Below are 27798 nucleotides of genomic sequence, written 5' to 3' on the forward strand. Positions count from 1 at the left end.
CTTGTCAGCCTGGCGAGGAGTTCTTCCTCTTTCTAGTAATAGCAATGTAATTTCCACTGGGAACTCTCCCTTGTTCTACATTCATTCTATGGGATTTCAGTGGCATTAACCCATCCTAGGTATTAGGAGAAGGTGCCTGACCTAGGAGCTTCCTTGGTGGCTCAGATAGTAAAGAATCGGCAATGCAGGAGACCCAGGTTCATTCCGTGGGTTGGGGAGATCCCCTGGAGAAAGAAATGGCAAGCCACTCCAGTATTCCTGCCTGGAGAATCCCATCAACAGAGGAGCCTGGTGGGCTACGGTCCATTGGGTCACAAAGACTCAAACAGCGCTAAAGCAACTGAGCACACGCACACGCATGACCTAGGTCTGGTGTCTCCCAATCCCGAGACCTTTTCCGGGGTTACTTGGCTCGATCCTGGGCCGGGTTAGCTGGTAGAAATGAAACCTAGAAGTGCCAGTGACCATCCTGCTTCCCTTGGGTTCGCTGCACAGGCTTGGGCAATTGGAGCCCTGCACACGTTCAGCCTCTGCTTCTCTTGCCAAACCTATGTCCTGGTTTCAAGACTGTGCCAGCTGGATGGAAGGGCTGCCATTTTGAAATGACCTACCCAGAGTTAGTGGCTTTTTGGTAATCTGTCCATCCCAGGAGCCTTTTATTGTTGTTGTTGTTGTTTTGTAATTTCCCCATACAACATCTGGTGACCCTGCCCTACTGGAGAGGAAGCTGCCTGAGAATGAAGCCACAGAGAGGAAAGCAGACGGGAGAAAAGGGGAGTCACACTCCCAACAGTGATGTCTGAGTGCCTGATCCAGCCATTCCTGATGCTGGAACTAGTCTTGAACTTTCCAGTTACGTGAACCAAGAAATGCACACTCTCTCTCCATTTTATTTTATGTTTTTGCTTAAACCAGTTTCCACTGAGGTTCAATTACTTTCAAGTGTGACAGAAGTGATGGGTATTGTGAGGGACTTCCTGCTATCTTTTCTCATACAGCTCAGCATGCTCTCATTTCCCCTCCATGGGTTGTCAGCTTACTTAACTCTGAAATGAAAGAGCTGGGACTTCCCTGGTGGTCTAGTGGTTAGGACTCTGAGCTTCCACTGCACGGGGCATGGATGTGATCCCTGGCCGGGGAACTAAGATCCCAAATGCTGTGCGGTATGGGCAATAAATAAAATAAACAAAATGAAAGAGTCTAATCAGTGGCCCTTCATGTTTCAATGCTGATCATATATACTCGACTTGAGAGAAATCTTGTTGCAGAGGAACTAGGGAAGGCAGAGTTTATCGACCCCACTCCACACTGCTGAAATAATGGCAGCTGGGGGCGATTAAGCGATTGTTCAAAATCACATAAAACAGGCACACACAGCTCCTGGGGTTCAGACCTTGGGCTACACGGCTCCGTGTCCTGTGCTCCATTGACAGGTGTGGAAGCTGAGATCGGTACAAAGGAAGCAACTTTAAAATCACAGGGAATGGCAAGAGGATTAATTAGTGGCAGGCTCTCTCTTTTTTTCTCTTTAAATGAGAAGTTCTTTATTGACAAAGGAAAAAAGGTACCTACACAACAGAGAAATCTGCACGGCACCATTTTTTAAAAAAAACTTTTTATTTTGTTTTGGAGTATAGCCAATGAACAATGTTGTGATAGTTTCAGGTGGATAGCAAAGAGACTCAGCCACCCATATACAGATATCTATTCTCCCCCAAACTCCCCTTCCATCCAGGGCAGTGGCAGGCTCTTTTGATCTTCATCCAGTAATTTTTTGGGGGGCTGCTCTGGGTCTCTGCTGTGGTTCGAGAGCTTATCATTGCAGCGGCTTCTCTGGCTGCAGAGCGCAGACTCGAGGCCCACAGGTTCCGGAGCTGCAGCGCGTGGTCTCTACAGCGTAGGCTTCAATAGTTACGGGGCATGGGCTTAGTCGCTCTGGGGGACGTGGAATCTTCCCAGCCCAGGGACTGAACCTGGGTACCCTGGTTGGCAGGCAGACTCTTATCCACTGCGTCATCAGGGAAGTCCCTCCACTTGGTGCTTTTGCCTCTGCGTTGTGCTGCCCCGTGACCGGGAGCAGCCATAAAGGCATTTTGGGAAAAAGAAAGTCAACATACATTTCTCCCGTAGGGCTCGCCAAAACTTAGTTGACTGGTGTATAAGCGTTGATAGGATGTGGAAAGCCCTCTGTCCTAGGCTTGCAGAAGTGAAAACTGGTGTCACACTATCTCCACGCCCTTGCCGTGACATCATCCCTGTCCCTTAGCAGTCACGTGACTTGCTTTGGCCAGTGGCTTGTGGGTGGGAACAGTGGTGTGTAAATCTGGGACGTGATTGGCTTAGCTTGCTGCCATTAGTTCTCTGTGACTCTTCTCTGGCCACGAGATTCCTGCTGTAAGTGCTGACCCTCCTTGGCCTGGGCCCTAGGATGAGATACTTGGAGCAGACCTGAGCCAGCCGGACCTGCAGCCCACTGCAGACCAGCCCGAGATAAGCCAGACTCCATCAACCATCACAGGATTATTATTTGAAGTTGCTGAGCTTTTGATACTCACTAAATGGCAGTAGTTGGAAGTTATAGAAAGTGTTTATTTAAAAATTAAAATGAATATACTCACATAACCTGATGATTCTGCCTGTCCTTATTGACCCAGAGGAAACACACATGTACCTGAGAAAAAAGATGTTCATGGCAACATTGTAAGAGCAAAGAAACCCAAAATAACCCAAATGTCCAGCAACAGGAGAACGGATAAAGAAACACGAGTTTTTTGGAACACCACTGCGGCTCTTGAAAGAAATGGTACAGAGCTATTTAAATAAAGCTGGATGGATTTCCAAGACATATTGTTGAGTTAAAAAAGCAAGCTGCAGAACAATATGTACAGTATGATCCCATTTATGTTAAAACACACTCACATGCTTGCTCAAAACAATACTACTCATTTACTATACAATACTATGCATACACTATATTACTAGATATATGCACACACTTATAGACAAAGACCTAGAAGGACTCACCATAAACGGATAACAAAGGTTACTTCGAGGGAAGAAATTGCAATTATAGAGAGGTGATCAAAGGGGACTTGAGCTTGATCTATTACACAGTTTTAAAAAAGCAAGAACACTCTATCTATACATTACTTGTACATTTGAAAAAATAAATAATTTTCTAAAAGGGAAGAAATATATATATGAATATATGTACATGGTATACTGTGAATATAAACCTAAGTTTCTATTTTTTTAAAATATTACATCTTGGGTTTTTTTTTGGCTAGGCCACCTAGCACATGAAATCTTAGTTCCTTGACTGACCAGGGATCGATCAAACCCTCACTCCCTGCATTGGAGGCATGTGGTCTTAACCACTGGACTGCCTGGAAAGTCCCAAAGTATTTCATATTTTTTTTTTTAAAATTCTCCCCATTTTTTAAAAATAATTATTTCTTTATTTATTTTGGCCTTGCTTGTGGCATGTAGGATCTTAGTTCACTGACCAAGGATCTTAGTTCCCTGACCAGGGACTGAACCCGTCCGTGCCCCTGCCTTGGAAGCACAGAGTCTTAAGCACTTGACCACCAGAGAAGTCCCCTCCCTGAGGTTCTATTTTAAATGTCTTTTAGAGGCAGACAGGCCTGATTTCTAATCCCACTTCTGCCACCACTTGTGTGACACATTACCCCATCACTCTGAACTTCTGTTTTCTCATTTGTAAAATGGGGATATTTGTTCCTCATTTGTAAAATGGGGATATTAACAGGGTTGTCATAAAAGGTAAATAATAATGTATATAAAGTTCCAAGAATAGTGTCTGAGAGGTAGTATGTATTCATTTCAATGTTAGCTCCCTTCCCTTCCATTTCCCAGCCCTTCCTCACCCTAACCTTGCTTCTAACCCAGCAGCCAGAAAACGATGACTGCTTTCTGGTGCCTCCTTAGCATTTACCCCTGCTGCAGTAGGCATAATGATGGCTTCCCAAAGATGTCCTAATCCCCAGGACCTGTGAATACGTCAGGTTAGATGGTAAATTGGGATGAAGGCTGATGAAGAAATTAAGGTTGCTAATCAGCTGACTTTAAGATAGGGAGACTAAGGAACTTCCCTGGTGGGCCAGTGGTTAAGACTTCGGGCTTCAATGACAGAGGGCATGGGTTCAATCCTTGGTTGAGGAACTGCTGCAAGGTGCCACATGCTGCAAGGTGCAGCCAGAAAAGAAAAGAAGACAGGGAGAGTAGCTGAGAGTATTCAGGTGGGTCTAATGTAGTCACATGGGGCTTCCCTGGTGGCTCAGACACTAAAGACTCTGCCTGTAATGTAGGAGACCTGGGTTCAATCCCTGGGTTGGGAAGGTCCCCTGGAGAAGGAAGTGGCAACCACTCCACTATTCTTGCTGGAGAATTCCATGGACAGAGGAGCCTGGAGGGCTACAGTCCATGGGGTTGCAAAGAGTGGGACATGACTGAGTGACTTTCACTTTCAATGTAATCACAAGGTCACTTCCACCAGGAAGGGAGAGCCTGTGTGAAGATGAAGCCAATCAGAGGAAGTCAGGGCTCACCAGAGGCACCCAGATAACATGCTGTGAGTGTCTGAACCTGTCCTTGAAGTTTTGGGGGTGGCCATGACTTTTCATTTATATGAGGCAATAACAATCCATCTTCTTTTTTTTTCTATTTTTTTTCCCTAGCCAGTCTGAATTGGAGTTCTGTCTTTTGCAAATGAAATAATCCTTTGAGAATCTGATGAACTAGCAACCCTTTCCCTAGAGACAAACACTTGTGGACAAAACTTTGTATACAATTTCAGGGGAACTTTTGACCCCCTGAAGTCTGGCCCCAGGTTATAAAGTCCTGCTTAGTTCTAAACAGACTGCCAGGGAGGCATCAAAAGGAAGAAGACAATCTTCAAGGAGTCCAGGATCCCTCCCTCCATTCCTGGAGAGGAGCTTTGGGTCACAGACGAAGGACTGGATCAAGGAATTGAAGGTGGGAGTTCTCTGTACAAAAGGTTCTTTGGGATAACTTCAGTCTTAGCTTCTTTGAAGGAAATCTCTCAGCCAGAGGGAAGATACAAGATGGGAGAAGATTCACCATCTCTTGACTCTCCCTCCTGGACTCTTTTTTTCCCCACACTTGGGACAACCAAAGGATCAGAGTGGTACAGTGACTTGCCTGAGATACACAGCAAATACATATAGAAGTCTTGAATTCTGGCCTAGTGAGCTCTCGGCTTGTCGTTCCTCTTAGAGTAAAAAGGAAGCACCTCACTGCGGCCACCAGGCCCTACACAATTTGGCCCCTGCCTCTCTGCCTCCATTTTGAGCCTCCCCTCCCCGCTCCTTCACTACGCCCCCTCTGGCTTTTCTGACTTTCTTTCCTTCCCTCAAACATACCAAGCATGCGCTTTCCCCCTGTCTCCCTTCTGCCTGGAACCAATACTGGATAACGCAAGAGGCAGAACAAGTCCACGTTCAAGGGCCCGCAAAGCATGGGCTCTGTCCTTCAACAAGATTTTTACGGGGCAACATCGGCTCCCAGGCCTTTTCTGGGACAGAGCCCCGCCACACCCACGATCCCGGTCCACCTGTCAGTCAGCCCCGCCACTCCCGACCCGGATCCATCAGTCTGTCAGTCATCCCCCTTGTGCCTGTCGCCTAACACCTCGCCTCAGGCCCTTCCCCGCCTATTATCGCTCCCTCAAGGTAAAAGAAGACAGAAACACGAGGGCCCGCACACCATCCGCGGCACTGAGAAAGTGCGCGAGACCCGCCAGCGGGCTCGCAGGGGCTCACGTGGGCTCGCCTTGGAGCTCGTGCCCTCCAAGGCTCCGCAACTGGCGACCTCACTCCCCCAGGTTCTGCGCGGCCTTACTGGCGGCCTTCAGCAAGCACGCGCTCGCCGGCGTGGCCCCGCGTTGCTGAGCGCCAGGTGGCGCTCACGCGTCCGAGCTCGGGGACCCAGCCAACCCTACGGGGACTCGTGTTGTCATGGCAACTCTACTCCATCTAATGGGATACCTGCGCTATTAGGTTGGGTCCGCTGATCTGATTGGATGGCTGTTGAGTTCATTCCTGTATCTGATTGGATGCCAGGTACTCTTGCTCTTTCCTTCCCCTCAGAATCTCTTTCTCCGGGTCGGGTTTCTGGAGATGGAAAGTGGCTTGAGTCGCCAGGGGGCGTGAGGGGCGTCGCACCCAGCATTGGAACTTGGCCCAAGTCAGCTGACCGGATTGACTCCCTCTCAGATACAGCCTCCCATTCCTCCGCCAGAGGGCGCCACAGCGTGCCGGGGGCCTTGGAGGCCTTGGTGACTGGTGACGCCACTGCCAGGCCATTCTTGATTGGTTACATCCCTCCTCTCTGGCCGTCAAGAGAGACCTGGAGAACGGTATCATAGGCAGAAAGATATTGTGTTCAGGAATAAAGAATGACCTTGGACTCAAATACTTAAGTGTGCAGAGGGCAGTCACCTTTATTATCCTTTCCAACCTCCATAATCGCCCGGAGACGTGCAAACTATTGTTAGAGGGGACGCCCACCTGCAGCTATGGACCCATATAAAAGACACCTGTGGTTTTTGCCTGATTGGCATCTTTTCTGTTTAAAAGAGATTAATAGGCTTTTTTTTTTTTTTCCAAAGCAGCTTTAGGTTTACAGGAAAAAATTGAGCTTAATAAAGTACAGAAATTTCCCATATACCCTAATGGGAAACTGTACCCTAATTCAACACTCTCTAACACGCCCTCTCCTAATTCCCTTTATTATTAACATCCTGCATTAGTATGCCATATTTATTACAGCTGAAGGAAAACACCGTATGAGTCCACTTACATGAGGTACCTAGAGTAGTCAAATTCATGGGGACACATAGTAGAATGGTGGTTGCCAGGGGCTGAGGCAGCGAGGGTGGTGGGGGTGAGGAGTTGTTTAATGAATACAAAACTTCCATTTTTGCAAGATAAAAAAGTTCTGGAGACTGGCCGCACACCAGTGTGAATCTACTGAACACTATTGCACTGAACCTTCAAAAGCGTTTAGATGGTAAACTTTACGTTATGTGTATTTTACCGTAACTTAAAACAATGCACCAATTTTAAGTGTATTCTTCTATGAGTTTTGACAAGTATATACAGTGTATGGCCATCTTCACAATCAAGATATAGAACAGTTTCTGGCTTCCCTGGTGGCTCAGTGGTAAAGGATCTGCTTGCCTTTGGCAGGAGACATGGTTTCAATCCCTGGTCCGGGAAGATCCCACATGCCTCAGAGTAGCTGAGTCCATGCGCCACAACTTTGGAGCCCGAGCTCTAGAGCCTGTGAGCTGCAACTACTGGGGTGTTGCCCAGAGCCTGTGCTACACAAGAGAAGCCAAGCAATGAGGGGTCCTCGCCCTGCAGCTAGAGAACACAGCTAGCTCTCCACAACTAGAGAAAAGCAATGAAGACCCAGCACAGTCAAATAAATAAAGAAATAAAATTGTTTTTAAAAACTCAGAGCATTCCTTTAAAAAAAAAAAAAAAGGTTGCTCTGTACATGTATATAATCAATTCCCCATCCCCACTCCCTTGGCCTCAGGCAACCCTAATCTGACTTCTATCTTCTTGATTAACAGTCCCTACAATTTCATAGAAATGGAATCATACAGTTTGTACTCCTTTCTGCCTGGCTTCTTTCACAAGACTCACTGTTTTTGAGGTTTATCTGTGGTGTTACATATTATCAGTAGGTACTTCTTTTAATTGCTGAGTAGCATTCCATCCTACCAACATACAATTTGCTTACCCATTGTTTAGAAAGTTCCCATTGTTTAGAGTTTCCCAGATTGGGGTTGTGATGAATAAAGTTATTGTGAATGTTTGTGTGCACATGTGTTCTTACTTCTCATGGGTAAATACTTCAGAATCCCTTTGCTGAGTCACATGGTAAGCTTATGTCTCACTTTATGAAAAACTGATGAGATGTTTTTCCAAAATGGTTGCAGCAAGTTTAATGATGACCCTCAAAATATACTTTCCTAACTCCCCAGAATCTGTGATTGGCACCTTACTTGGAGTCTCTGCAGATGTATAATTGAAGTACAGATATCGAGATGAGATTGTTCAGGATTTAGGCTGCTCCTTAAATCCAATGACAGGTATCTTTATAAGAGAAAGGAGGGAAAAAAACATACCTGGATGACTGTAACCAACTGATGTTATTCAAAGCAAACTGGTGATAAAAAATTGCTGTGCTTACATTTCCTTACCCTGAAACATCATTTTCCCTTCTAGAACACCTGGTCCTTCATATATTAGGTCATCATGAAAGTGATTATGAAGATCTCTAATGCACAACTATATTCTAATAATACATAATTATTAGCAATTACAGTCAGCATTATTATCCATATTAATAGCTAACATTTGAGTCAGTTGCTATATACCAAATACCACGCTAAGTGTCTCATGTGTATTATTTCACTAATCTGCATAACATTCTTGTGAAGTAGGCATTATCATTTCTCTACCTTACAGTTAAAGAAATCAGGGCATGAATAGGTTATCTACTTTGCCCAAAGTCACAGAGATAATATGTGAGGAGGAGGAATTTGAATCTAGGCTCAAATTCAAAGCTTGCTTGTAGGGAATTCTAGTGGTTGGGACTCTGTACTTCCACTGCAGGGGGCACAGGTTTGATCCCTGGTCGGGGAACTAAGACCTCACATGCCGCAGGTCATGGTCAAACAAAACAAAACAAAACAAAAAAGCTCACTTGTGTACCAGATGAACTTGCTGGTACGTAGTGGCGTCATCAAAGACGGCAAAAAGAATGAGCTAGCAGCATGCTCAGTAGAGTATGACATTCATTTAAAGGAAAAGTTTGGCATGATGCACTGTCTTCTTAAGGATATTTTCAGGGTATTTATTAGGTTAAAATTAACTTGCAATTCTTGTGGATGCTAACAGGCTGCCCTGTTAACCTTCAGTTCAGTCGCTCAGTCGAGTCCAATTCTGCGACCCCATGGACTGCAGCATGCCAAGCCTCCTTGTCCATCATCAACTCCAAGAGTTTACTCAAACTCATGTCCATTGAGTTGGTGATGCCATCCAACCATCTCATCCTCTATCGTCCCCTTCTCCTCCTGCCTTCAATCTGTCGACTAAAAAAGATGTACTACTTGAGAGTTGTGAGTTAAGTTTTATTTGGGGCAAAATGAGGACTGCAGCCCTGGAGGCAGCATCTCAGATAGCTCTGGGAGACTGCTCCAAAGCGGCAGTGGGGGAAAGTCAACATATAAGGTTTTGGTGACGGGGGAGTTCAGTGCCATGAAGCACTCATTTTACGAAAGTCTTCCTGTTAGTCATGAAGATTTGATATCACCATGAAGGGATTTAGTGCTTCTCTAGTTATGAGGAGATGCAAGGATTGAGATTATAAAATCTGTTCCTAAAAATATCCAACTATCTACAGACGTGTCCTACCAGATTCCCTGGAGCACAGAGTGCTTCACTCCACCCTGAACTCCCTTAGGGATTGTTGAAGGTCAACAGCTATAGCAGCATGGGGTTCAGTCTCCGTAGAGGCAGATGGCAAATACCTTGTTGTCCAGTCATTGGTAATGCTCTTGGTAACTGCCAATTTGTAGTTGACAAATCTTTCCCAACATCAGAGTCTTTTCCAATGAGTCAGTTCTTTGCATCAGGTGGCCAAAGTGTTGGAGTTTCAGCTTCAACATCAGTCCTTCCAATGAATATTCAGGACCTATTTCCTTTAGGATGGACTGGTTGGATCTCCTTGCAGTCCAAGGGACATTCAAGAGTCTTCTCCAGCACCACAGTTCAAAAGCATCAATTCTTCAGCAATCAGCTTTCTTTATAGTCCAACTCTCACATCCATACATGACTATTGGAAAAACCATAGCCTTGACTTGACGGACCTTTGTTGACAAAGTAATGGCTCTGTTTTTTTTTTTTTTTGGCTCTCCTTTTTAATATGCTGTCTAGGTTGGTCATAGCTTTTCTTCCAAGGAGTAAGAGTCTTTTAATTTCATGGCTGCAGTCACCATCTGTAGTGATTTTGGAGCCCCAAAAAATAAAGTCTGTCACTGTTTCCCCATCTATTTGCCATGAAGTGCCAGGACCAGATGCCTTGATCTTAGTTTTCTGAATATTGAGTTTTAAGCCAACTTTTTCAGTCTTCTCTTTCACTTTCATCAAGAGGCTCATTAGTTCTTCGTTCTCAGCCATAAAGGTGGTGCCATCTGCATATCTGAGGTTATTGATATTTCTCCCAATAATCTTGATTTCAGCTTGTGCTTCCTTCAGCCCAGCGTTTCTCATGATGTACCCTTCATATAAGTTAAATAAGCAAGGTGACAATATACAGCCTTGATGTATTCCTTTCCCTATTTGGAACCAGTCTGTTGTTCCACGTGCAGTTCTAACTGTTGCTTCCTGACCTGCATACAGGTTTCTCAAGAGGCAGGTCAGATAGTCTGGTATTCCCATCTCTTTTAGAATTTTCCAGTTTGTGGTGATCCACACAGTCAAAGGCTTTTGCATGGTCAATAAAGCAGAAATAGATGTTTTTCTGGAACCCTCTTTTTTGATAATCCAACAGATGGCAATTTGATCTCTGGTTCCTCTGCCTTTTCTTAAACCAGCTTGAACATCTGCAAGTTCGTGGTTCACATATTGCTGAACCCTGGCTTGGAGAATCTTGAGCATTACTTGACTAGCATGTGAGATAAGTGCAATTGTGCAATAGTTTGAGCATTCTTTGGCATTGCCTTTCTTTGGGATTGGAATGAAAACTGACCTTTTCCAGTCCTGTGGCCACTGCTGAGTTTTCCAAATCTGCTGGCATATTTGCTGGCACATCTACTTCTGCTTTATTGACTATGCCGAAGCCTTTGACTGTGTGCATCACAACAAACTGTGGAAAATTCTGAAAGAGATGGGAATACCAGACCACCTGACCTGCCTCTTGAGAAATCTGTATGCAGGGCAGGAAGCAACAGTTAGAACTGGACATGGAACAAGAGACTGGTTCCAAACAGGAAAAGGAGTACGTCAAGGCTGTATATTGTCACTCTGCTTATTTACCTTTAAGCTGAACTTTACTAAGAGTATGGAACCTTTCTAACCTTGACATTTATTAGGGTTTGAAAAGTGTTGCTCAATGCTCGAGAAAAAAGAGTTTATGTACTCCTAGTCAGACTACAATTAAAAAAAAAAAAATCAGTGTTCTATGTGCTTTAAAAGAGAGGGAACCGGAAAGGAAGAGGGAAGTATGAGATACGCGCGGGCGCAGGAGATGTGAAGGCGTCAGCAGAGTAGAGCGATTCTCTACCAGCCAAGGAACACCAAGGATTTCAGACAGTTACCAGGAGCTGGGTGAGAGGCATGGCATGAGGCGTGAGATTCTCTTGCAAAGTCTCAGAAGGAACCAACACTGCTGACACCTTGCCTTCAGACTTCCAGTCTCCAGAGAATACACTTCCGCCGTTCTCAGCTAGCCAGCTTGTGGTCATTTGTTATGGCAGCTCACGCCAACAAATACAGGAACTGTACTATTCTTTTCATGATCGCATGTTTTGAAATGGTGCGTACGGGCAAGGGGGTGTGAATTAATGTCGACTCGTCATGGAGCGGACACTGGCTACTTTGAAGGACTGTCCCCTGCCCCCCTGCCACGACATTCTGTTGGGGCTGTCAATGAAGGGAACCCCTGCGTTCTCCACTAAAGAACGTTATGACGTTAGGAGATGAATTCACCGCTGGGCAAGAAGGGTCGGGTTCCTGAGGGAGTCTGATCCAATCTGGGTGGGATGGGGAGGGGAGGAGTCAGCTCTGGCGGGGGTGGGGGTGGGAGATGGGCAAGAGCAAGGTTCTCAACTGGACAGTTGCTTAGCTGGAGGGGGTCATTTAAGATCTGAGGAGGACCAATCGGCCTCCTCTTCCTGAAGGATATGGATGCAGAGAGAGAGAGAAAGGGAATATCCTAATTTTGTTTCCTCTTTTTCTGCAACTGCAGCAGGTCCTGTTAATTTCCACCCTAACAATCATTCCATTTTCCATGCTTTCTTGCTGGCAAAGCCCACGCCCCACGATCTAGACTAGAAATGACAGATCCTCACTTTTCAGACTGCATTGCAACCCAGTCTGGCCCCCTAGAACCCAGTCTGGCAAATGAGAAAGAAGGAGAACTCTTCTAGGGAGAAAATAAAAATGTCAAACACATAAGGGAGAGGCCCTTGTCCACATTTTCTGCTTTAGATGTCACCGAGAACAGGATGTGTGGTATCGTTGCAGACAGTTTGTACCCATGCGGGGAAAGCAAACTATTCTCAGAGATGCCAACTTGGTGCCTGACACTGAGCAGTTGAACTAACCCTGGGATTTTGTGTCTTAAAATGTTAGATGAGCAAAAGAAATCTCTACTACTTCAGCTCTCTCTGTTGGGAATTCTGTTTTCTTCAGCTGAAGGCATTATAACAGCTTCAGCATTATAAGCCTGCAGTTCCAAATGACCATTTGCTACCATCACAAAGACCTGCCCGAGAATGAAGTCAACAAAGGACAAAGCAAAATCACCCAAACACCTGGATCCAACCATGCCTGAAGTCCTTCTGTACGCTCAGGCTTGCATGGAGGTCCTTGATTTCTGCTTGTGGTTTACAATAGTCTGGATTGCATTTTGTGTCCTATGACTACAGTGGTCCTGGCCGGTGTAACATTTAGAAAAGTTCAGAGAAATCAGTTAAGTTGACAAAGGTCACCCTGCTAGTGAATGAAACATTTGTTTGAATGCAAACTGAGATGTTCCAACCCAGCTTCCCAGCCCCAGAAAGGACAGGAGCCCCAGATGGAGTGAGACCCAATGTATGTGTTTATTCTGGAGTTGATAGCAGCAGCAGTGGGGGGAATCGGCCAGACTCAGGGTGTAGTGAACAGACAGGGTGGACACGGGCGTGTGCGTGTCTAGGGGGACACGGGAGATTGGTCCGTTGACATTCACAGCCAGCACAAGGGTTAGGACAGTAAGTCTTGTACAAACAGCAAAGAGACAGACGACAGACAGACAGAGGTTTTGGGGGGCAGGGATCCCCCAGACATGCATGGCCCCTCACCTGGATGGGGAGCCCCGGGGAGGGAAGACAGACACAGTGGAGACTGAATGCCCCCCACTTTGAAACAGGGAGCTGGGCCCACCTGCCTCCCACCACCCCCAAGCCTCCAGGGGTAGAAGGATGGGCAGGCCCAGGGCTGCCTCGCACCACGCAGCTCGGACGTTATGGCTTCGAGGAGATGAATTCACAGTCCGGGCAGGAAGGGATGGGGTCCTCAGGGGGCCTGGTCTGATTCCAAGCCTTGGCCAGACCTGCGGGACTGGGCGGCAAGGAAACATTAGTGATGGCGGACAGCCAGCCCATGACCTGGCTGGTCATGGCTGTCAAACACTCCAGGGACCCAGGAATCCTGGTGCTATGTCCCTCCATCCTCAGACCTGGGAGTCCAGCCCCTCTCACCCCTGGCCTGGGTTCCTTACCTCTCACTCTGAGTTCTCTTTCTCTGACAATCCTTTGCTGCCTTTTGTGAAGCTGGTCAAAGTCTTTTCCTGAAGGGGGAAATCCAAAGGCTCAGGAGGAGGGGGACAGAGGCAAAACAGTTGCTAGTAATGAACCTAATAAGACATCACACCTGTTTTCATCATTTATAATTCTCTTTTTTCCCCAGCTCTAAAGTGATGGGGCAAGTGGTACTACAGTCCCATTCTACAGATGGGAAAACAGAGGCACGAAGGAGCCATTACTGGAAATGTGGGAAGAGATGACGAGGCCACTGGGGTGATGGGGAAGACCCTGCACAACCCCCGAGGAGCTGAAACCCAGTCCTGAGAGTGCTGGTGAGCCACGGGAAGGCTGAGCTACAGAATGGTCAGGGTCAGCCACAGAACACCATTGGCTGAAAGTCAAGGTCGTGGCCAGACTCTGCCAGGGTTCAGCTCCTCTTCACTGAGGAGCATGGCAAGCTTGTTTCACAGGAGCTGCCAGAGAAGTTTGTGAATAAACGAGTGAGTGAATTAGAAGAAGAGTAAGTGATGAAAGCAGGGAGAGCTGCCATCTGTTCAGCTAAGTATAATCAGTCTTTTCAAAACTCACTTTTGAGGTCTGCACTCAGCCCTTTACATCCCTCCCCACTCCAACCCCAGAGAAAACTTCAAAGCAGGGCCACACTAGTCAATTCCAAGTGAGGAACTGAATCCAGGTGTAAAATGCAAGGTGCACCCAAATGCAGCAATCCAGATAAATGCTATTGTAATACCACCTTTAAAAAAAAAAAATCAAAATCAATGCAAAAATAGTCCATGATGAGCAAAATATAAATTTTAAGTAAAAGTTAGTCCAGTGCCATTTTAAAGACAACTTGTTTTGTTTAAAATTTATTTTATTTATTTAAAATTGAAATTTCTTTAAATTTATTTAAATTGGCAGTAAAGGCCAGGAACCAAAGCCCAACCTTTGGGCTCAGGAACCAAAGACAAAAGGAGAAATATGTACTAGATTTTTCTGTATTTTTTGTTTTTTTTTCCCCCCTGGAAAATTAAACTAGTTGAGAAAATATTGAAGGAAAAAAAAAAAGAAGAGTAAGTGTACTGAAATTCATACTATCTTAAATGTTTTATTTTTACCCTGCAAGAATTTAGTATAATTTTACTTTCTTGGCTTTAGTGACAGTAGAGTCATCAGTAGTTTTGAAAGTTACTTCTTTGCTTTTCCTGGATTCAAATGAGAGAACCCATACTTGAAAATTTCTCTTGACCAATTAAGGTTCTTAAGTGATCTTAAATTTTTAATTTAAAAATTGTCAAGCTGGTTCTCCCGTGACCCCCAAGGCCTCTTGGGATCTTCCCATCCCCTTCTTTCTCTGCTCCAGGCTCACCACTGACACCTCCCGTCTCGATGATTTGGAGGAACTGGCAGCCTCACCCTCTTCCTACAAGCTTTTTTAACCTAAGCCCGTTCCTTCTCAACCTCCATGCCTCTGCTCAAATGTCTCCTCCGAGAAGCCCTCCAGGACTCCCTAATTGAAAGGGCATGCCCCAACTCCCCTCCAGATTCCCTCTCCCCCCACCCAAGACTCTCAAACCTTTTGCACTGCAACCCCCAGGGAAAAAAATAAATTAATACCACCATCCTTGGTTTCCTGCCCTGTGAAAATTTCTGTACTGTTCTATTTCAATTTTATTTTCTTATTCATTTCAAAAGAAAAATTGTTGATCCCTACCCCGTAAACCGCAATCCACCAATTTTCACAGCCTGCTTTAAATAACAAATAAAGCCCTGCTCTATTTTATCATCCAGTTTTTTTTCCCTTTCCTTTTATTCGGGACTTAGCATCATGAGTAATAATAATAAGAGTAGCTGACTATTTACTGAGCCCTTACTCAGAGGCGGACACTTAGTCCTGCATTAACTCACTGCATCTTCACACCAGTCCTAACAATAGACGCTTCTAAGGGTCCCATTTCCCAGGTGGGGAAACGAGGGCACAGAGAGATCAAGGAACTTGCTCCAAGTCACACGGCTAAAGAGGGCGGAGCGGGGACTCGAACCTGTGACTGAGCAGCCCACGAAGACACGAGGGGTTGCGCGCATGAAGTGGGGCGCCACTCACCTCCACCAGCTGATGCCAGTGCTCCACGGGCTTGCGCGGGTTGGCCAGCATCTCGGCCCAGTGCTCGCGGCCGTGGGGGTCGGCGGCGTCGGGACCCACGCGGCACACGCCGATCACCTCGTTGTGCCCGATGCTGGGGGTCACGGGTGGGGGCCGGTGAGCACCCCAGAGGCCGGCAGGCCGGGCCCCACACCCCGCTCTCACCCCGCGCCCCGCCTCACCAGTCGTAGTCCACCACCGCGATGCTGAGCCCCACACTCTCCACGCTCTCGGGGGCCACGTCGAACACCAGCGCCTCGTTGTACGTGGGGTTCAGCGTGTTCTTCTTGATGGAGGTTTTCCGCTTCTTCAGACGCCGCCCCTCGCTGATCAAAGAGGCCTTCACGTAGGGGTCTGGGGGCGGGCGTGGAGGGAGGGCGCTGAACCGGGTCTTCGTCCCTCGGACCCCGTCGCGGACCCCAGACCTTCCTCCCAGACCCAAGCGTTTGGTTCCCAATCTTTTCTCTCCTAGCCCCTCGGATCCAGGAGCCCAGACCTCAGACTCTCGTCGCCCAGACTCAGGGGGTCTGGACGCCCCTCCCCTCCTCTCTCAGGACTCTGTGGAGCCTGGGCTTCCAGCCCCCTCCTCGCTCAGACCCGGGAGTCTCACCCGCCTCCCCGCCTCCCCGCCCCTCAGAAACCGGCGCCTTTCCCGGAACCCACCTGAGAAGCCGGTGAGGTCCATCGCTTTGAGGTTAGAGGCTTTGATGATGGTCACGGTGAGGCGGCCGGCGGTGGGGAGGTAGCAGAGTGAGAAATTGAGCTCCCCAAGATCTGCCTTTTCCTGCAGTTGGGGAAAGGGGGCCAGCGAGGCGCTGTCTCAGCCTCCCCCCAGTCTCTCCCTGACTTCCCCGTCTCCAGCCTCCAGCTCTCCTCCCCGATTTGCAAGGCTCAGGTTTCCGATCCACTTAACAATCTGACTCCGGGCCAAAACCTGGTAAACTCCCCGGCCACAGCGGCCCACCACCGTCAAAGCCTATTTGTTCTGCGGGGAAAACTGGAAGAGGCGTGGGTGGGGGGAGATCAGGAGGACAGAAAGAGGGAGGCAGAGAGAAGAACGCTGTGAGAAATCCGCTGAGACAGAGATGCAAACAGCGGGAGAGAGTCAGAATGACAGACCCACAGGATTCTAGAGTCAGAAAGACCCAGAGCAGAGTGGAGGGGCGGGGTGGGGGGGGGGGCGGTGCAGTGAGTACCTAGAGACCCAGAGAGGAGAGAGACCTACTGGGGAGGGGAAGAGGGGCACAGACTCAGGGAGAACCAAGGCCTGGGAGGGGAGAGAGTCCCCGGGGGCAGAGACTTGGTGGGGGGCGGTGTATGGAGATCCCCGGCTCAGATAGTAAAGGATCCGCCTGCAATGCAGGAGACTCGGGTTCAATCCCTGGGTCGGGAAGATCCCCTGGAGAAGGGAATGGCAACCCACTCCAGTATTCCTGCCTGGAGAACCCCACAGACAGAGGAGCCTGGTGAGCTACAGTCCCTGGGGTCGCAAAGAGCCGGACACAACTGAAGTGACTAACACATATGGAGACCCAGTGAGAGTGACAGAGACCCAGAATGAGGGGAGGGAAAAAGATGGGGAGGGCGTGCGGGAGGAGAGTGAGAAACAGGCAGAGACCTACATGGAGAAAGGGACAGAGATCCAGAGAGGTGGGACTGAGAAAAGACACATGGAGAGGTCAATCTCGGGGGCAGGAGACAGACAAGAGCCTGCGTGAGGTTACAAGGGAGGCAGATCCCCCGCCTCGACACCAGGCTGCCCTGGTCTTCAGCCTCATCTCAGCGCCTCACCCCCCACCCAGGCAGCCGGAGCCCAGGTCCCTAGACTCCCCACGCGCTCCCCTGAGGCTCTGCCCCCACTGTGTCCTCAGCGAGAGTACCCTCCCTCCCCGTCTCCTCCCAGTCATCAAGCCTCAGTTTAGCTGTCAGCTCGTCCCACGTGCTCCCAGACTCCCTGCCGCCCTGAGCAAAGACTCCCCCTGGGTGTCCCCATGATGCTGGCCCCTGTGTGACCACCTAGGCCTGGAGCGATCAGGAGGAGAAGAGAAAAAGTGAGGTGATGGAGGAGACAAGGATAAATGCAGGAGGGGGCCCTCGATCGGGGCGGCCTCGGGGAACAACAGGGAGCAGGGCTAGAACCCTACAGCTAGGCAGGTGGTTCTCAGAGCCTGGGCTTGGGGGACAGAGCAAGTGGGCTGTGGTCCCCCCGGGGTGAAGGGGACCTTAGGAAGAGCCACACGCACCTGATACGTAGGGGGAAATGGAGGCTCAGAGACGGGAAGGAGCTTGAGCCGGGCCATCGGGTGGGCAAAACCAGCCCTCTCAAGATATGAGGACAGGGCTCACACCCTTCCCCACTCACACACAGTTTCCCCAGATCAATAGAGAACTGGAGTGTTGGGAAACCATGGACTGGAACTGAGAGGGCTGAGGAGTTGGGAGGGTGTGAAGTTTGGGGCGTGGAAGGGGTCAGGACACCCAAACAAAGACCTAGGAGCTGGGCTCGGGGAAGGATTGGATGTACAGGAGAACGAGGCTGTAAGACAGGCAGAAGGGGCCAGTGGGGGGTATTGGGGGCACTGGGGAGATGTCAGGATATCGGGGATTCCAGTGTGAGGCTTTAGGGAATCATACTATCAGGGTTCCAGTGGAGACCATGAAGACTCAGAGGATTAGATTAAATTAGAGAGCTTAAGGGTCAGCGCTTTGAAACAAAATGTTCAGAGATCAGAGGGGCTGGGGGTCTCAGGAAGACCGGGAATTGAAAAATGAGGAGGTTGTAAGGGGAAAGGAAGTTTGACAAACAAAAGCCAGGCACTCTAGGCTTGGGAAGATGGAGGGTTAGGAATCCGGGGTCAGAGGGCAGAAGTCATAGGGTCACAGCCTGGAGTTTTGATAAAACGGGTGGCATCTGTTACGGTTTTCTGAATGGTTGCCATCAGATGTCAAGGTGGGGTCAGAAGTTGGGAAATCTGGGGCCTGGTTCTGATGTTAATATTTAACTAAGTGCAGAAGGGGAGTGGGAACCCATACCATTCTCTATTCCTGCTGGTACGTTTGCAATATTTTGCAGGAAAATAAAGTTAAAAAGAAAACTCCAGGATCCAGGAGTTATGGGGTTGTGAAGTAGTAGGGGGGGCAAGGAGATGGCAAGCTGGGGGGTCCTGGGTCCCCTGGGGAAGAGGGTGCGGGAGTCACTGACCGAGCCACCCTCCACGATGTCCCTCCACAGCGGGCGGTCGGGGGGCTGCTCGGCCAGCTCCAGGAGGTTGTCCAGCACCACCTGGCCGATGAGGTCGTGCCGGGAGAAGCGGTCAAAGTCATAGACGCTGAAGTGCAGTTTGCGCTGCGCCAACTCGGCCAGCGGCACCGAGAACTGAAACGTCTCGTTGAAGACGGGGTTCAGGGTCTTCCTATGCACCTGGAGGGGGTGGGAGAGGAAGGGAGACAGACACCATGCCCACCGGCCCCTCCTCCCTCGGACCCGGGGGTCCGGACCCCGCCCCTCCTCCCTGGGACCCGGATGTCCAGCCCTCCACTCCAGACCTTGGTCTGAAACTTCTTCTTGCGGTCAGGCAGCAGGTAGATCTTGACGTAGGGATCTGAGAAGCCATTGGAGTCCTTGGCCGGGAGGTCCAAGGCCTGCAGGATCCGCACCACCAGCTGGTCGGAGCCGTAGAGATACCGCAGGGCGAAGCTGATGCGGCCGCAGGGCGCCCCCGCGCCGGCCTCCCCAGAGCCGGGGCCCCCGCCGCCCCGCCGGCCGCCGGGTCCAGTCCCCTGGTACAGCTCTGGCTTGATCTGTCCGATGAGCTTGGCCTTTTCCTCTCCGCCTGGCAGGGGTAAGGGCAGGGCGGGCGGCCGCTCCTCACTGCCCGGGTCTGGTTGCGGGGTCAGGGTCTGCTGGGTGAGGGGCCGGGGTAGGGCGGGGTACCTGCAGGGGGTGGGGAAGACAGATGGAGTCAGTGGCTCTGATCTCTGCACCTGAAGACCTGGGGGGCCCCTCCCGGCCTCCTCCCCAAACCCCACAGCCAGGGGCCCACAGACCCCCACCTTTGCCCACTGTGACCTTGAGCAGGGCGCTTGAATCCTCTGAACCTCAGTTTCCCCGTCTGAATGGGGGGGTGACCATCCCCTTCTCTAAGCTAGCTCCAAATCAGACCTGGGCTGTCACCAGCCTCTCAAAGCTTCCATCTGACCTCCAGGAGTGACCCTGAATAACCTCTGTGGAGCCCTGGGATTTCACACAGCCCAGACCCCCCGACCTCCATCTGCCCTCCTCCAAATTTCCCCGGCCCATCCTCACACTCTCCCACCTGGCCATCGTGGCCCCTGGCCTGTTCTTTCTCTCTCAACTGTCTTTTCTGTGCTTGTGGAACACTACGGAAGCCCACAGCTCCATCCTTAACCATCTTGGCCATTGTCTTTGCTTCTCCCTCGTATGCTTTCCCTGGACAAGCTCATCTGTGCCCCAGGTTTCCGCAACCATCAGCAGCCTCTGTCTGCTAAGTGTGTCTCCTGGGCTCCAGCCAGGTTCAGCCTCCCGGCCCCATCAGACACCACATTCCTCTTGTGTTCCCCACTGGGCTCGCTCCCTTCTCCCCAACCCACTCCCTCTCCCAGCCCCCGAAGATCCACCTTGGCCTGCAGGCCAGACATCTGGTGCCATCCTCACCTCCTCTCTCCCCTCAAACCCCTTCCCTCCCGTCTCCTGAATTTTCCCACCCCCTCAGTCCCTGCTCATCCATCCTTTCCTGCATGGGCCACTGCACCCGTGGTGAAGTCCATGTGGTGGGGCCCCTAGTGATGACTGGACAGGGCAGCGCCAGATGCACTCAGAGGCAGGCACGGGGCTGGGAGAAGCGGGGGAGCGGGGAGCCATGAAAAGGGATGCGAGGTGAGATGCCCCCAGCTACTGATCAGTGCGCCATTCCCTGCTCCCAGAGTGACTTTGAGCAGGTCATTAACACCCTCTGAGCCTCAGTTTCTTCATCTGTATAATGGGGGAATGAGCAACTCAGAACCAGTGTATCCATCAACCTCTGGAGGGTTTCCCCAGAGACCTCAGACTACATTTTCCATGAGCCACTGACCAGCTCCCGCCTGGAGGAGAACCACCCATGAACCTCTGGGGCCCAAGACAATCCTACTAGAAGGCAGTTTCCCCCAGGTGCTCCTCTAGGTCCCTCCCATTCAACAAGACCCAGATAAGCTCAGGGTCTTCCTCAAACCCTCCCCTCTTCCTAGGTCCTCTGACAGCCTCACCATCCACCCGATCACCAGGCCAGACTCCTGGGTGCTGTCCTTACCTCCTCTGACCCCCTCCTGCCCACAGCCGTTAGCCCCCCAGTTCCATCCCTGACTCGCTGCCCCTGACTCTCTCTGCCTCATCTCCTTCTCCACCACCCCCGTGATCTCAGCTCAGCCTTGTCCTCCCCCTGCCTGGACTCTTGGCCTCCAGTCTGTCCCCTGTGTGGCCCCAGAGAGGTCTTTCTATACCCAGAGCTGACCTCCTCTGCTCAAGCCCTCCGTGGCTCCCCAGCGCCCCAGGACAAGGTCCAAGACCCTCAATCTGGCATCCAAGACCCGGTGTCATCCGGTCCCACCCGTGTCCATTAGGTTGTATTTCTGCAGACCTGGCCTCCTGGCTCAGGACAGGCTGATCTGGAGACCCACTTCCCCTGGACTGGGAGTGACATGAGGGTCTGTCTGCAATGCTCACCTCTACTTTTTCCCAACACCCAGCTCAGGTCTGGGTCATATTAGGCGCTCAATATGCATGCATAGAATCAGGATCAATGGATCAATGAACTGCAGGTCCCAACAATGATGAATCGCTTTGTGCCTCAGGGACTCGGGGGTCTAATCTCCATTCTCTCCCACCTTCCTGATCTCAGAGTCCTGTCCCTATCTTCTTCCTTCCACTGGTTTTAAGAGCTCAGACCTCTAGCCACCTCCTCCCTCAAACTCAGGAGTCTGGGTCCCCAGCCTCATCTTTCTCCAGGATCCAGGACTCCACGCCCCAAGCTCCCTCCTTTCCCAGGACTCAGGAGCGCCGCAGATGGGAAGGCGACACGGAAGAGGAAAGGCAGTTCAGAGTGGACCCCCAGCCCGGTGGCCTGTCTCACCTGGTGGTGGGTGCCAGGCTTGTGACCTGCTGATGCGACTGGGCACTGGGCAGGCCCCCACCACTTGGGGGCAGCAGGAGCAGCCCTGAGCCTGCCCCGGCCTCCGAGGGCAGCTCGGGAGATGTCTGGCTCGGTTTGACCCCCGCGGCTACTGCAGCAGCTGCGGCCTCTGGGTAGGAGTCCATGTCCAAGTAAGAGGGCTCAGGGGGGTCAGACCCCCCTAGGCTGCCCGGCTCCAGCAGCTCGGCGAAGGGCGGATGGTGGGCCGTGTGGGCATGGTGATGCGGGCCCCCCAGCAGGGGATGGCCACCCAAGCCGGCCCCCAGGTGGTGCCCACCACCGCCTACCAGGCCTGCCAGCCCGACCCCAGGGCCTAGGTCTTTGCGCAAGGGACCACCGCCCACGGTCGAGCCTCCCTTGTCCCGCCAGGGCACCCAGCACAGCTTCCACGACACGAAGAGGGAGACACCCAGAAGGACAATGCCACAGAACGTCACGATGACCGACAGCAGGCTCACGGAGATGTCTGGAGAGAGTGAGGACAAAGGTCAGGGGTCAGGGTGGGGTCAGAACTTAGCTCTCCCTGAAAAAGCTAAGCTTTAGTGTTGGCCTCTCACCATCCTAAACACGTTACACGTACTACTCAGTATAGACTCCGCGGCTACGCAACGCCGGTGTTTCCGTCTAACCACTTTAAAGATGAGGAAGCTCAGAGGTTGGGTGACTCGGCTAAGGCTACACAGCTAGTCCATGACAGATCTGGGATTTGAACCAGCAGTCTGTCTTCAGATTTCATCCTTTTTATTCTCTTGATCCCACTGCCTCTCCTATAAGTGGATACATCCTCCAATTTAGAACCAAGCTTCCCCCAAATGCTCAGAGGTGATCAAAGAGAGGGGAGATCGCATGGCACAGTTAGGCAGGTCAGGGTTCAAATTTCAGCTCGCTGTGTGGCTTTGGGAACATATCTTCACCTCTCTGAGCTTGACCCACCCCATTTGTCCAATGGGGAAAACTCAGTTCTGCCTGTCAGAGTGGTTTTAAAGAACGGAGGGAGTAAATGGCTTGCAGAGGAAGCTGGGGAAGATAATAGCAAACATTTCTTGAGAGGTTACTGTGCTTTATAGACATTAGCTTTCTTATGCCTCACGGGCACCCTAGGAGCTTGGCAACATGATTATGCCCATTAGTACTTTTCACAAAAGGAAACTGAGACCAAGAGACATGAAGTCACCACAGACACGAAGTCCTGTAGCTGGAGTGGAGGAGGCAGAATTTGAGTCCGGGGCGCCTGGCTCCGGAGCCCACCATCTTCACCACTGGGCTACCACATTCAGTGTTTCCCAGTGAATGGCGGTTCAGGCAGGACTTTTTGTTAGGATGAGAAATCCCAGTGCTGCCACCTGCATCCCACACCATCACCACTAACACATTCTGAATGCTTGCTGTGTGCTGATACGCCTTTCAGAGAAACCCAGGACAGCCCAGATCTTGAACCGAAGGTTCGTTCAGGACTGGGGTTTTTCAAGGAGATGTGAATTTGTTTGGGGGTTGATCCATGAAGTGGATCACAGAGGGAAATTCCTGCTGTGTCCAGACGGTGGGTTATGGGGCGCACGGGGAGGAGCAGGTCACCAAAGCATTGGCGGCAAGGACAGCAGGGTGGAAGCGCTGTGTGCTGTCCCTTCAGGGAGCGCTTGGTGACAAGGGGATGTGCTTCAATCCTGAACCGCCCGGTGAATCTAAGTCAGTGGTCCCTGATGTTCATCCTCATGACACTATACCACCTGAGGGTGACTGATCCCATTTTATGGACAAGGCAACTGAGGCTCAGAGAGACAGGAAGTGACCCTGCAGGGCCACAGGGCAGGCAGTGGCAGGACTTTGAGTTTCCCACCCGACCCCAATCCCCTGGAGAGTCCATTTTGAAATGACCAGCACCTACTTAGAGTTCTGGGGGCCTGTTAGAAGCCAGAGCAAGGGCCCCCCAGCCTTCTGAACACGGGGAGAACTGAGCAAAAGGGGTCATTTTGGAAGAGAAGGGGGAGAGAAGTTGGACAGATGCCGTTCCCCACTGTTAGCCTGACCCAGACTCTCTCCAAGTCAAAGTCCTAGGAATTACTGAATTTGGGGGTGGTCCTGAGACACCCCACCCCCAGCTCACCAAATCACCGTAGTGTGCTAGATTTCCTGGGGTCACAGTCGGGCTCTTCTGCATATAGACCATGAGACTCCAAGCGAGCTGCTGCAGCTCTCTGGGCCTCATCCCTTATCACCGACCTCTGGACACCCTGCACTTGAGATGCTGAGCCCCACCCTGGCACTCATCCTAATATCCCAGCTCCTGCTTCATGAAGGTTTCTCGTCTGGACGAAGGCGCTCATGATATTCCCTAGCTCTCAGAACCCTACTTCTTCCTAGCTGGGGGACCAACCACTCCATCTGAACCTCAGTTTCCCCCATTGAAAATAAGGATTATAACTATATTCAGTGTCTTATAACAACATATAATGGAAAGGAATCTGAAAAAGAATATATACATCAATATCTATATCTGAATCACTTTGCCATACAGATGAATCATTGTAAATCAACTGTACTTCAATTAAAATTTTTTTAAATAAAATTTAAAAAAGAGAAGATAGGGATTATATGTACCACCAAGCGTCATCATGAGTAGTTGATGAGATATGTGAAGGACCTTACATACTGCCTGGCGCACAATCAGTGCTCAGTAAGTATATTCCAATATTTATCGAATGCCCACTGTGTGCCCAGCTTGTTGTTAGCAAGTCACATGTGTTATATCATTTGAGTCTCTCAGCTGCTCCATGGAGTAGTCACTTTTATTATTCCCATTTTCCAGATGAGGAAACTGAGGTACAGAAGAACCCATGCATTTAGTAAGTGGCAGAGGTGGGATCTGAACCCAGACAAGTCAGACAGACTGATTTAGAGCCTGAGCTTCTAAGCACTTGTGAGATGCACAAAGACACTTGAAGGGGGTGTGTGCAGCAGGGGAGTGGGGGTGGGAAGGGTGGATAGGAGGCCCACAGGGCAAAACTCCAAAGGTCATGGGTCAAATGGACCACATAGCTCCTTCTCCTTAGACTAGAGGTTAGGGGAACCAGCAACAGGCAGGATGGAGGCAAGACTCTAAGAGGGACTGGCTCCATAAGGCACAGGAAGCTGAGCAAGGCTGCTCTAAATCTCTAAAAATTCTGCCTATGGTGGAAGCAGGGGGCTGACCAACATGGCTGGGGGTGCTGACCTGCATCTGGCCCCCGGGGATAGCCTCTGATTCGCAGGTCGTTGAACTCTTGGCACCTGTCACTGGTGTCGGCATCTCGGACCCGTGCACAGAGGTCCGAGACCAGGATGAGCGCCCGACGGCAGAGGTCATCCTCGTAGTCTCCTGACATGGTGGCCAGCGAGTCCTGTGCTTGGGAGGGGCCGGGCAAGGGTACAGATGGGGAATGGGATGGGGGTGAGAGAGGGGATGGATAAGGGGTGGAAAGAGAATGAAAGAGGATAGGCAAGGGGCAGTGACTGGGAGTGGAATGACAAAGGGACAGAGATTGGGAGGTGGAGGGACACGGGGATGGAGATTGGGAGGGGCAATGAACCAGGGAGAAGAAACTGGGAGGAAATGGACAAGGAGGAAGAGACTGGGAAGGCCAGGCAAGGGGCAGAGATTCAGGATGTACAAATAAAGGGTTGGACAGACAAGGAGACAAAGATTAGGGTTGCACAGATGCAGGGACAGAATTTAGGGATGGAGAGACAATGGAACCGCCATTTCTCCTTCGTGCATTCAACAGATATTCACTGAGCACCAACTACGCTCAAGGCACTGTGTGGGCTGCTGCAGATCCAGCAGGGAACAAGCCCCACTCGGTCCCCGGCCTCCTGGTGTCACAGTCCAATGAGAGGACGTAAGGACAATCAAATCAACAAACACACTCACATGGACACACAGCCCTCAGACTGTGAGAACTGCCCTAAAAGAAGGATGTGTCACAAAGGGACCCGGAGGTGGGTCATCGGGGGAGTTCTCTGAAACCTGGAAGACGAGACGGAGCCAGCCATGGGCAGTGGGCAGTGGGGCTGGAGTGCGGAAAACCATTCAAAACAGCGGGAAGAACATTAGCAATGGCCCAGGGTGGGAAAGGGCTTGGGAGGTCCAGGGAACAGGAAGGTGTAGACGAGGAGAGGAGAGGAGAGGGGGAGTGAGAAGGAGATGGATGGGGGCAGAGAGATAGGAGATGGTTGTCTGATGCTGGCGTGGAGAGATGAAGGTGAAGGATACAGAGATAAGGACCAAGTTGAGAGAGGGAGAGATAACGGGAAGGGAGACAGAGATAATGGGAAGGGCAAACTGGGGCCTGGAAGAGAAGGACAGATGAACAGACAGACAGAGGGAAAGTCAAGGATTGAAACTTGGGATGGACAAGCCATAAAGAATAAGCTGGTGTGTAATTCACAGGAGTGTGAGAGATGGATGGACCGAGCGGGCAGTGGTAAGTGCCAGGCGAGAGAGTGGACCGAAATATCTTTGAGAGACAAATAGTGAACAGGAGAATGGATGGGGTGCAGAAATAAAGGACAGAAAAATAATGGCCAGAGATCACAGATGGACAAAAGGATAGAGCGGATGGAGGACTGGGCAGACAGTCATGGGGGCAGAAGGAAGGTTGGCGGGGGGGACCTTCAGAAAACACAGGGAGAAATAGGTGGCTGTGGGGAGAAGGGGAATTAGCGACACATGGTTTGGAGCTAGACATCAGAGATAGACTGGAAGGAGGGTGCAGGGGAAATTAGGGATGGACAGATCAGGGCTCACAGATGGACAGGTGTCGTGGGGTGCTGCAGAAGGCCAGGACTCTGAGACGGGCATAGTCAGACTCACCTGCGCTTATCCCTGCCTTGTCCTGGATGGCAGCGGAGGCGGCGGCTGGCGGTAGCCCATGGGGGTTGTAGGGTGGATAAGGGGCTGCGGAACTGTCCCCAAGAACCAGGTGGTGGGAGGGGGGGCCGGATCTGGGGGCCGTGGCCGTGAGAAAAAGCTTAGCCCGAGGCTCACATCTTGTCCTACTCGGGCCAGGTGCTCGACCTCAGGCGACCCCCGGGAGGTCCGGCCACCCCCTTCCCACCTTCGGGCCCCCAGCTCCTGTTAAGCTTAAAGACTACAATTCCCGGCAGGCCTTGCGCTCGCGTTGCTGCGGCTTCATAGACCAGGCACTGCAGGGACTGATGGGAGTTGGAGTCCTTAGTGCCTCTCCCGGCTGCAGATAGGATGGGAATTTTTTGGAGGTGGGGGGGGCGGTTATGAGATGCCGGGGTCCCAAGGCGCTGCAGGGGAGATGAATAATGTCTGGGACCTCGAGAAGCCACGGAGTCCTAAGTCCGGAGGGGCCATGGAGTGGGTAAACCATCCCCACGCCCGGGGGATCGGTGGGCGAGGTTGGGGTGCACCCAGGTGTTTCGGGACCCCCCCACATTCCGGGACCACGTGCCCCTCCCCCGGGGCAGCCAGGAGACGCTGCAGCACTCCCACTCCCGGGTCGGAGATCCGCGCACCTCTGCCCCTACCCCCGCCCCCACGCGCCCGGGCCGCCCCCCGGGATGGGGCTGGGGCGGGGGCTGTGGCAGGGGGAAGAGGAGGAGCGGACTCACCCGGAGCTGCCCCTGCCGCCGCCGCCGCAGCCCCGCGCGCCGGCCGCGGCGCCAGCTCGGCTCCTCCCCCAGCCCCTGTCGCAGGTCCCCGGCTCCTCCCCTCGCACCCCCTCCTTCTTCCCCTTCGAACCTGAGGCTTGAAAGCCGAAATCACGCGGCCGCAGAGAGGAAGGAGGGCGCTTTCCCCCGACCTAGGCGTCTGAGACGCAGCGCACTTCCACCGCCGAGGAGATAGAGATCGGAGATCAGGACCCTCTGCTCCCCCCCCCCCCCCCCCCCGGATCCAA

The 27798-nt window shown here is 51.1% G+C and overlaps 1 protein-coding gene across 1 annotated transcript; it reads right to left on the reverse strand.

Moving 5' to 3' along the window:
• Positions 1-12871: 12871 nt before the first annotated feature.
• SYT3 (synaptotagmin 3) lies at positions 12872-26959 on the reverse strand. Its single transcript, XM_061139905.1, has 10 exons — positions 26745-26959; positions 25107-25272; positions 21836-22361; positions 19254-19641; positions 18910-19128; positions 16371-16491; positions 15890-16061; positions 15669-15801; positions 13540-13608; positions 12872-13379 (listed from the first exon to the last, which is right to left on the reverse strand). Exons 2-9 carry the CDS (start codon positions 25255-25257, stop codon positions 13543-13545), a joined length of 1776 nt encoding a protein of 591 aa, XP_060995888.1. The 5' UTR covers positions 25258-25272; positions 26745-26959; the 3' UTR covers positions 12872-13379; positions 13540-13542.
• Between the last annotated feature and the right edge of the window lie 839 nt (positions 26960-27798).

Source organism: Dama dama, chromosome 4 (genome assembly GCF_033118175.1).
Source record: "Dama dama isolate Ldn47 chromosome 4, ASM3311817v1, whole genome shotgun sequence".
Lineage (NCBI taxonomy): Eukaryota > Metazoa > Chordata > Mammalia > Artiodactyla > Cervidae > Dama > Dama dama.

Coding starts and splice junctions, on each gene's coding strand:
- SYT3 (XM_061139905.1), bottom strand. CDS start 25,257: ATGTCAGGAGACTACGAGGATGACCTCTGCCGTCGGGCGCTCATCCTG. Junction 22,362..25,106: donor TCCCCGGGGGCCAGATGCAG/GTCAGCACCCCC, acceptor CACTCTCTCCAG/ACATCTCCGTGAGCCTGCTG. Junction 16,492..18,909: donor ACATCGTGGAGGGTGGCTCG/GTCAGTGACTCC, acceptor CCCCAACTGCAG/GAAAAGGCAGATCTTGGGGA.